The sequence below is a fragment of the Dipodomys ordii genome, unplaced genomic scaffold (genome assembly GCF_000151885.1).
Source record: "Dipodomys ordii isolate 6190 unplaced genomic scaffold, Dord_2.0 Scaffold14, whole genome shotgun sequence".
Lineage (NCBI taxonomy): Eukaryota > Metazoa > Chordata > Mammalia > Rodentia > Heteromyidae > Dipodomys > Dipodomys ordii.
The window spans coordinates 16,598,756-16,609,317 of record NW_012267230.1 but is presented as its reverse complement, the minus strand read 5'-3'; the positions used below and the strand labels follow the sequence as shown (position 1 = coordinate 16,609,317).

At 57.2% G+C, this 10,562-nt stretch overlaps 1 protein-coding gene across 1 annotated transcript in view; it reads right to left on the bottom strand.

Annotated features, from left to right (window-relative positions):
* The window catches only part of Il9r (interleukin 9 receptor), a 23,483-nt gene that overhangs the window by 6,543 nt on the left and 6,378 nt on the right, over window positions 1–10,562 (bottom strand). Inside the window, exons 2-9 of the mRNA XM_013011303.1 lie at window positions 10,112–10,188; window positions 4,525–4,654; window positions 4,027–4,132; window positions 3,497–3,820; window positions 3,080–3,191; window positions 2,814–2,992; window positions 2,181–2,326; window positions 1,784–1,985 (exon numbers count right to left, since the gene is read on the bottom strand). Of these exons, the coding sequence (XP_012866757.1) occupies window positions 1,784–1,985; window positions 2,181–2,326; window positions 2,814–2,992; window positions 3,080–3,191; window positions 3,497–3,820; window positions 4,027–4,132; window positions 4,525–4,654; window positions 10,112–10,188 (1,276 nt within the window). The remainder of the gene's footprint in view (window positions 1–1,783; window positions 1,986–2,180; window positions 2,327–2,813; window positions 2,993–3,079; window positions 3,192–3,496; window positions 3,821–4,026; window positions 4,133–4,524; window positions 4,655–10,111; window positions 10,189–10,562) is intronic.

Sequence of the window (10,562 nt, the reverse complement as noted above, 5' to 3'; positions counted from 1 at the left end):
CCTCGCTCTGGGCCTCCTCGCTCTGGGCCTCCTCACTCTGGGCCTCCTCGCTCTGGGCCACCTCGCGCTGGGCCGCCTTGCGCTGGGCCTCCTCGCTCTGGGCCTCCTCACTCTGGGCCTCCTCGCTCTGGACATCCTCACTCTGGGCCTCCTCGCTCTGGGCCTCCTCGCTCTGGGCCTCCTCACTCTGGGCCTCCTTGCTCTGGGCCTCACCTTGCTCTGGGCCTCCTTGCTCTGGACCTCACCTCGCTCTGGGCCTCCTTGCTCTGGGCCTCCTCATGCTGGGCCTCCTTGCTCTGGACCTCACCTTGCTCTGGGCCTCCTTGCTCTGGGCCTCCTTGCTCTGGACCTCACCTCGCTCTGGGCCTCCTTGCTCTGGGCCTCCTCATGCTGGGCCTCCTTGCTCTGGACCTTCTTGCTCTGGACCTCACCTTGCTCTGGGCCTCCTTGCTCTGGACCTCACCTCACTCTGGGCCTCCTTGCTCTGGACCTCCTCGCTCTGGGCCTCCTCACTCTAGGCCTCATCTGGCTCTGGACCTCGCCCAGCTCTGTGCCTCGGCCCTCCCATTGGCCAGATGGCCTTCCTCACTGCTAGGCACAGGGTCAGCCCAATCCTCATGAAGGAGACTTCTGTCCAGCCTGTGGTGACCTCAGTCCTAATGATAGCCATTAGTCACAGGAGCCTAAGGAGCCAAGGTGTCGTCTCCCCCTGTGAAACTCAGACTCCAGGGGAGGTGGCTCCAGAATGGTGTCAGGGAGGACAGAGATGCGCATGGGTGGGGACAGAATAGAGAGCAGAGATGAATGTGGGTGGGGACGGGGAGGGGGCAGGGATGGATGTGGGTGGGGACAGGGAGGAGGAGGGCAGAGATGCACATGGGTGAGGACAGGGAGGGGGGCAGGGATGGATGTGGGTGGGGATAGAATAGAGAGCAGAGATGAACGAGGGTGGGGACGGGGAGGGGGCAGGGATGGATGTGGGTGGGGACAGAATAGAGAGCAGAGATGAACGAGGGTGGGGACGGGGAGGGGGCAGGGATGGATGTGGGTGGGGACAGGATAGAAGACAGAGATTGACGTGGGTGGGGACAGAATAGAGAGCAGAGATGGACATGGGTGAGAACAGGGAGGACAGAGATGAACGAGGGTGGGGACGGGGAGGGGGCAGGGATGGATGTGGGTGGGGACGGGGAGGGGGGGCAGGGATGGATGTGGGTGGGGACGGGGAGGGGGGCAGGGATGGATGTGGGTGGGGACGGGGAGGGGGGCAGGGATGGATGTGGGTGGGGACGGGGAGGGGGGCAGGGATGGACGTGGGTGGGGTCGGGGAGGAGGCAGGGGAGGGGGACAGAGATGAACATGGGTGGGGACGGGGAGGGAGGCAGAGATGGATGTGGGTGGGGACGGGGAGGGGGGCAGGGATGGACGTGGGTGGGGACAGGGAGGGGGGCAGGGATGGATGTGGGTGGGGACAGAATAGAGAGCAGAGATGAACGAGGGTGGGGACGGGGAGGGGGCAGGGATGGATGTGGGTGGGGACGGGGAGGGGGGCAGGGATGGATGTGGGTGGGGACGGGGAGGGGGGCAGGGATGGGGGAAAGAGATGAACATGGGTGGGGACAGGGAGGGAGGCAGGGATGGATGTGGGTAGGGATGAGGGGGGAGGACGGGGAGGGGGGCAGGGATGGGTAGGGATGGGGGGAGGACGGGGAGGGGGGCAGGGATGAACAGTGGGACCCAGGCTCAGCCCAGTCTGTGGCAGGCTGCTGCCCTCGACACCCACCCTGCTCCCGGGGAGAGGGGAAGCACACAGGCTGGCTCCATTCACTCCACTGGCTCCACAGAGGCTCCTCCGCTACCACCTCAGCATCCAGGACAGCCATCTGGACGCGCAGTCTAGCCTCATAAGTGGAGCCGGGGCTCAGCTCCACGGCTTCGAGGATGAGCCGGGTCACACCCACAATGCGGTCCTTGTACCGGGCCTGCTGCAGGGTTGGGGCGTCGGCTTGTTGTGGGGATGTGAGAATGTTCTCACATGCACACTTGGACGGGGATGCACCATCTCCACGCACAGATGCACACTTCCACATGCATCACACCCATGAGTGCATGTGCACAGAGGCTCCGCGACCCCTCCTCCTGACAGAGAGGGGCCCGCCGGGGAAGGCAGCCAGGGTTACCTCCCAGCCTTCTCCCCGCCGTCTGAAAGCCAGCTCATAGCTGAGAAGTGCACTCATCGGCTCCAGGACAGGACTCACACTCCAGGAAAGGAGGCAATAGCCAGAGCTGACGTTGCTCCGCAGATCAGAAGGAGGGTCCAGTTTAACTGAAACAAGGCAAGGCCCAGCAAGGCTGCAGCTGTGTGCTTGGATCAGATAACCCAAACTCGGGGAGCTGGGAATGGACGGGAGTCCAAGGTACAAGGTCAAAGTCCATAGGCCTCAGTGAGACCACAGGCCTCACTGAAAGGCAGGTCAGGGAAGGCCACGTGGGGAAGAGGTGACAATGATTCCCGCTGGACCTCCGCAAAAAGGTGCTTTCTAAACCTCCGCTTCCCTGCCTTCATGATCTATAGTTGGGAGTTCTTGCTGCTGCCTTGCTGGAGTCCTTACTAAAACTGAAGCGTGTTTCAAATGACTCCTGTCCCACCTAGCCAAATATCTTCACTGTCTATGAAAACCCCAACCTCCCAGTCACCACCCAGATCCATCTTCCAGTCCTGGGTCTCCCGTGAGATCACAGATGTCACAGGCTGGGGGCCCTGACCCACCACCAAGCAAGCAAACAGCCCCTAGCGAAGTGGCCCTGCTCACTGTGTCTCCACGGGAGATACTGGCGGTCCACCAGGCTGACGTGCTCCCTCCCAGACAGGCGGCGGTGGAGTGTGATGGTGAAGTTGTCAGTTGGCAGGATCATCTCCTCGGGGGGCAGCTCCATGGTGCACGTGCTGCCCTGGAAAACGCACCTATGCTCGCCGCCAGGGGCCTGGTTGCTGGAAAGGATTGGCACCGAGGGCGCTGCTGCCGTGGGAGCCCTCCCTCTCCTGCCCTCTCTCCTGGGCCTGACCCTCTGCCCTTACCTGGTGAAGAGAAGCCAAGGACCAGAGTCCTGAGACAACTCCGGGCCAGACCATCGGCAGTCGATCCTGAGGATGCTGTCCGTGAGACAGGTGAGAGGCCCGACCCTCGGCCCTGGGGAGGAGGACCACAGGGGGTCGCCAGTGGGAGCCTGGAGAGCTGAGCGGGTGGGACACACCTGCCACTGAGCACTGACAGGGCCGTCTCCAAAGAACAACCTCAGAAGTCCTCAGGGCCAGAGCCGGGAGGCCCGGGAGCTTGGCAAAGGTATGGAGCTAAAAGCCCAGAGGACCCTTGAGGACAGTCCTAGGACATTTCAAGCCCATGCTTCTCCCCAAGGTTGGGCAGACATCCTGCCCCTCACCCACTCCCAGCTCCCCACCAAGCCACCTCACCCAGCCCCAGGGCCCCCCCCTCACCTCCTCTCTGCCGGGGGACAGAGACGCCCAGGCAGGTATGGCAGCTGCACATACAGGTGCAGAGCAGGAGCCAGGTGCCCACGGAATCAATCAGGGCCTCGCCCTCCACAGGCCAGCCTGCAAGGGCCTTGACTGAGAAGCTTGGCTTGCCCCAATCGGGGCCTGCCTCACCCTCCACGGGCCAGCCTGCAGGGGCCTTGACTGAGAACCTTGGCTTGCCCCAATCGGGGCCTGCCTCATCCTCCACGGGCCAGCCTGCAGGGGCCTTGACTGAGAAGCTTGGCTTGCCCCTCCCCTTTGGAAAGGGCTTCTCATGAGGTCCCACTGCAGAGGCCCAAAGGGGGGCACCACGTGCACCCCCACAAGATGCTGTGCAAGGGCTAGGCCAAGCCCAGCCTCACCAACGAGAGCTGGAGCCCAGGACAGCTTCAGCAACTCCGTCTCAGATCTGCTGTGTGTCCATGTGTGTCTAGAAGGCTTCTCTGACCCGACACCGTCTGCCATCCCATCCCTCGTGCCAGAGCCCTTACCCATCCTGCAGAGGCCAGTCCCCAGGAACTGCGGACCGGGAGGGTGGTGGGTGCTGGGGCCTGTGCGGCTGTGGAGCCGGCACTTTCCACTCGGCTCCGACCACGGCTGTGGGAAAGGCGCAGACGTGGGTTTCCCGAGGAAGGCAGGCGTCTGGCCTGGGGTGGCAAGGCTGGCACCCGTGTGCTCCACCTCCCCTCACCACCTTAAATGAATCCACCGCAGGGCAGAGGAGGGTGAGGAGGGCAGCAGGCACTAGTGCAGCACACAGCCCTCCGTAGCCTGTTCCAAGGGCAGCACCCCGAGACAGACAAGGCCTGAGCCCAGGGGTCCAGACACAACCAGGGCTGTGTCAGGAAGAGCCTGGCTTGTGGGGAGGCTGCTGGGGCCCTATCACCCCATTTGCAGCTTCAGATGGTTCGTGGATAGCCTGAGCAGGAAGCCAGGGCAGCGTAGTTATACAAGCCTGATGAGCGATAAGGAGGAGGGAGGAAGCAGACCTGCAGACCGCGCTGCAGGAACCTGCCCCTCTCCAGCAGGGTCACCTCAGTGCTGCCCGTCCCCGCAGCCTGTCTCCACGCCTGTAGGGTGGACCTGTCATGGCCTCGTCCCTTGGGAAGGAGCGGGCATCTGACAGCAGCAGCAGCAGCAATGTCAGGGGGAATGCTCCAGGCACTTTTTTTTTGGGTCTGGTCGTGGGGCCTGAACTCTGGGCCTGGGCGCTGTCCCTCAGCTCTTCAGCTCAAGGCTAGGGCTCTACCACTTGAGCCACAGCGCCACTTCCGGCTTTTTTTCTTTTTTTGCTTATGTGATGCTGGGGAATCGAACCCAGGGACTCAGGCATGCAAGGCAAGCGCTCTACCACTGAGCCACCTTCCCAGCCCTCTCCAGGCACTTTCTATCCCCTCTTGCAGCAACTCCTGGAAAGGTGGTGACAGGACTGGTGGACCACTGTCGGGACAGATGAGCCCATGTCCTGCAGGACCCATCGGCTCATCAGAGACACTGCCCAGTCAGGAGCTGGCTCAGACCTCAGGGCAGCCCTGCATCCTTGAAAAGGCTCCTGTGCATAACATCAACTCAGAGTGATCAAAGACCTGAAACTTTGAAATTACTGCAAGAGAGTGTAGGAGAAACACTAGAACTCATAGGCATAGGCAGAAGCTTTGAAGAGTCCCAGGGGCACAGCGTTTAAGAGTGAATTGACCAACTGGATTACAGCAAAGCAAAAAGGTTTCCATAGCAGAGGACACAGTTACTAAACTAGAAAGACAGCCAACAGACGCGAGAAGAGATTTACCAGCAACACATCTGACAAAAGCCTAATATCCAAAATATACAAGGAACTCAAAATTTTAACCCCTCTCCAAAAAATCCCTAATAAACCAATTGATAAATGGGCAAAGAAGCTAAGAGGAGACTTCTCAGAAGATGAGGTAAGAATGACAAAAAATATATGAGGAAATGCTCATCAAAGAAATATATAAGGAAGCCAGGCGCTGGTGGCTCATGCCTGTAATCCTAGCTACTCAGGAAACTGAGATCTGAGGATCGCAGTTCAAAGCCAGCTCAGGAAGGAAAGACTGTGAGACTCCTATCTCAAATAAACCACCAGAAAACTGGAAGTGGCGCTGTAGCTCAAGTGGTAAAGGGCTCGCCTTGAGCTGAAGAGCTGAGGGACAGCGCCCAGGCCCAGAGTTCAAGCCCCATGACTGACCAAAATAAAATAAAGTTATAGATATATATATAGATATATAGATATATGGAAATGGCCACTAAGGAAGTACAAATCAAAAACAAGTCTGAGATTCCATCTTACCCAGTCAGATTGGCCAACATTGTGAATTCAAGCAACAACAAACGTTGGTGGGGATGGAGGGCAAAGGAACCCCACAGCATTGCTGGTGGGAAGGTAAACTAGTACAACCACTCTGGACAGCAGTCTGGGGGTTCCTCAAAACACTAAAGATAGAGTTTCCCTAGGACCCAGCCAGACCATTGCTGGGCCTCTACCCAGAACCTCACAAGCCAGGATACCATAAAGACATTGCTGCACTATTAATAATAGCCATGTTGTGGAAACAGCCCAGAGGCCCTACAATAGATGAAAACTGTGGGACCTCACACAGCCACGAGGAGGAGTATTGTCATTTGCCGGGAAATGGATGGACCTATGTTTTCTCTTCATCAAATATTTACTGGAACGCAGTAGATTATACAGGGATTGAGACATTCACACACAATGAGACCAAAGGAGGATAGTCTTAGGGTGGAACACAAGGGCACAATGCCTATCTGATAGCATAAAATAATAGTTATTGAAATGAACACCAGGAAATGGAAACAAGAGTGGTTTCTGTGGCGGTTTCTGTTTTTTTTGGGGGGGTCTTTGTTTATCTGTCTTTGGGAGGGCAAGGGGAGAACAGAAGTGGAGGGACAAAGGGTGAACACATGCAGTACTCACTAGACACGATGTTGAAAACGCACTGTGCAACTGCGTGCAGGAATCGGAGGGAAAACTATTGGAGGGAGTGAGGGAAGGGGAGCCACTGTTCGAAAAGAAATGTACTCGTTACCTGACTGGTGTGCCTAGTCCCTCCCCTCTGTGTACCACCTTTATAATAACAACTTTTAAAAAGGCACCTGCACAGAATAGGCCCAGCCTGGCTTCCACCAACCCAAGCTCAGAGCAGTGAGTGGCTCCCAGGTCAGCAGGGCCCCCTTTGTAGACAGAGAAGAAGGGCTCTCTAAGGGGAGCGCTCTGACGGTGCCCCAGAGTTGGGCACTGCCAGTGCAGCACAGTCTTCACACAGGACACCACCACCTATACCAGTAAACTGAGTGGGGTGGGTCAGGCCTAGGGAGACCAGGGACTTGCTCAACAATTAGAACCTGGCACCTCTGTTCTCGCTAGGTGTCCCACAATCTCTCACAGAGCCTAGGAGCTTCCTGAGAGAAGTGTTTGACTCCTATAAGCACACAGCCCCAAGACCCACACACACACCTAAATGCTTCATATGTAGGGTGAAGCCTTGGGCAGAACCTAAACCACCCTACTTACAGTGGCACTGCAGATCTCTGTCTTTGCGGGCTCCTTGGACACTGAATGGGACATTACTGAAGCAAGGCTCCTTGCTCTGGCTGGCAGACTGGAGACCAGGTGCTCAGGGTAAGTGCAGAGAGCTCACTAGTCCCAGGAGAGGCACTGACTTGGGCCCACAATAGCCAACACCACATACAAGGCAGAAGAAAGCCATGTCTGTCATCTTGGAATGAAGCTGCTTCCTGTCTGCTGCACCAGTCCTGCGGAGGAGCCTGGCCAGCATTGCTCTCCCGTCAGTTCTGAAGACGCAACCCTCAGCCCAGACTCTCTAGCCCCTTCCCAGAGTCCCATCCCCTTCATGACCAAAGCTTAGGTCTGAGTCAGATAACCCATCTGCCCTGTTTGGGCCACCATGAAAACGTGGGTTCTGTGCACGCAGCTACACTCCTGTCTTCAACTCAGGCTCCATCACCCCCGGGGAGGCCTCTACGTGGACTCTGTTCCTTTCTTCCTTGGTCATGGCAAGCGGCTGTCATGAGGGTTGGTCAGGTGGCTCTGAGCTCCCTTGGTGTCTTGTACCACCTGCCCAAGTCAGTGTCACTGGGAGCTAGCCACTGCATTCACGAACCCCCCCCTCTCTCTCTCTCTCACACACACACACACACACACACCTCATTCCTCACCAGTCCCAGGTAAGGCTTAACAGTGAGCCACAGCCCAGACCCACTTTGCATCTCGATGTGGGAAGGGGACTTCACACAGAGGCAGATAGATGAAGACTGCTAACTACATGAACCCCTGACCAGCAGTTTTCTCTCTGCTAGAGATGGAGGAAGAAATGCAGCCCCAGGCTCTGCAGAAGTAACCAAAGCCCAGAGACCTGCAACCCTTTGGGCCCACAGGGGGTGGGGCCTCCTCTGCCCCAGGCGGACGCCGCACATTGCTGAAAATAGCACACCTAAGGATGCTGTTTCCTCTGGCAACGCTGGCGGAGGTGAAGCCAGCAGAGCCAGGAGGACAGGACAGACCATCTCAGTGAGGACAGAGGCAAAAGAGAAAGGGGCAGGGAAGGCCTAGAAGAGGAGGCCGCCCCCAAGAGTATATTCCCACATACTTTGGGGTGAGGGGCCCTTCTAGGAGCAATAGCTGTGAGCATATCAGATGAGGTTTGGACACAGAAGTGGGGGTGGACAAGGCCACAGACTCAGGCAGAGGGAAGAGGTCGAGGACAGAGGTCCCAGGAACAAGAAAGGCATCGTGATAGCAAAGTGGCCCAGGGAACCCTTCTGTAGAACTGCACACAAGCGTGCCTCCTGACGAGGTGTGACTCAGAGCCCAGGCCCCAGCCCGTCCCATCTGCCCAGCTCCCGTTCCCAGCCTAGAGCCTTCCCCAGCCCGGGGCACAGCTAGAGCCAGGCCAGGTTAGCACTGGACTTGACAGGAATGCTGAGGTGACAGTGGGCATGCTCCGGTACAGGTGTTGGCCGGTTCTTTTGGTGGGAGGAAATGTGGCACCAGCGTGGACCTCCCGCCCAGCACGCCCCTCAGCAGCCTAGCGGCTCACCTGTCCACTGCGAGCAAAGCTCCTAGCTGTACCGTGTGGGGTAAAACTGCTAAGGACTTGTGCTGCATCTCTTGGACCCACTCAACTCCATAGCCACTGCCTCCTCCACCTCCTAGCGTCAACACTGGGTATGAACAATGCCTTGTCACTCAGAGGGAGACATAACCAGAGGTCATCCTGGGAAAACTCCCACTCCACCTCCAGAGGCCAAGTTCTGGCCTAGAGTAAGGGCAGAACAGCAGTGTCCTAGGGAGAATGAGTAGGGCTGGTGCAGAGCCCCAGAAAAGGTGAGGGTTGCTTCAAATATAAACATTTAAAAGCAATGAAAAGGGGCTGGGAAGTTGGCTCAGTGGTAGAGTGCTTGCCTCACATGCATGAGGCCCTGGGTTCCATTCCTCAGTACCACATAAGCAGAAAAGCTGGAAGTGGCTCAAGTGGTAGAGCACTTGCCTTGAGCTGAAGACCTGAGAGACAGCGCCCAGGCCCAGAGTTCAGGCCCCACAATTGACAAACAACAACAACAATGAAAAGCCAGGCACCTGTGGCCCTTTTTTTTTTTTTTTGGTTGGTTGTGGGGCCTGAACTCTGGGCCTGGGCCCTGTCCCTGCACTCTTCAGCTCAAGGTTAGCGCTCTACCACTTGAGCCACAGCGCCACTTCTGGTTTTCTAGTGGTGTATTGGAGGTAAAGAGTCTCACAGCCTTTCCTGACCAGCTGACTTTGAACCGCAATCCTCAGCTCTCAGTTTCCTGAGTGTGGCTCATACTTAAATCCCAGCTACTCAGGAGGCTGAGGATTATGATTCAGAGCCAGTCCAGGAAGGAAAGTCTGTGAAAATCTAATCTCCACTAAAACTATCAAAACAAGCTGGAAGTGGAGCTGTAGCTCAAGTGGTAGAACACTAGCCAGAATTCTCAGTAGTGGGGGAGGGGGGGCAAGTGGGGGGGGGCAAAACAAAACACCCTCCCAGTCCTCCCTCCTCTTCCTGAAGCCCTCTAGCACCAGCTGTGTCCACGCTCCTCTTCTGCAGTGAAGCCACCCACGTCTGGCTGTGTGGAGGGGTTCCTCATTAATACCTCATGGAGATCATAGCTAAGTCCATCCACTCAACAAGGCCCAGTTGCCTTCATCCCAAATGTCCTCTCAGTCTCGGAGGAAGCAAAAGTTCTTTCCTAATTAGACATGACAACTGGCAGATCAGCGCCCTTCCCTCTGTCCAGTCAGGCTGCAGCGACCATATCTGACTTCACAACTCCCACAGGTCTGGGAATTACACCTTGCAATTCATACTCGGTATTGCAAGCTCTGCCATCTCTGAGAAGTGCCCAAGGCCAGGACCCTAGAGGGGTAAAACCGGGTGGTAGACCCAATACTACACTTCATGATGTGTCCGCGGGGCTCAGGGGGAGGTCACAAGTCTCTCTGTGTCTCCTGAAGTTAGGCTGACTTCAGAGGTTGGGAAGCTAAGCACACAGACTCACCTTTCCAGGGGCGTCTGCCGAGGGTCATCGGGAGCTTCAGGCGCCTCAGCCAGGAGGCGGCTTGTCACCCACTGTCCCTGTTGTACAGCAAAGCCCCACACCCAATCCAGGAGATGACTGCAGCAGGCTGTGATGCCAGCCTCAGGGAGGCTGACATAGGCCACCCACATCAGAAACCACAAGCACACCACAGAACTAATGGCCCCCAGGGCTGAGAGTGGTGTCTGAGGTGGAGTAAGCAAGTGTCGTTGGTGATTTGTCTCCTGCCTGCTAGATGAAGACACACATCCCTCCTAAGACGTACCACTGAGGGCCGGGCACCGGTGGCTCACGTCTGTCATCCTAGCTACTCAGGAGGCTGAGATCTGAGGATCACGCTTCAAAACCAGCCCAGGCAGGAAAGACCATGAGACTCTTATCTCCAATAAACCACCAGAAAACCGGAAGTGGC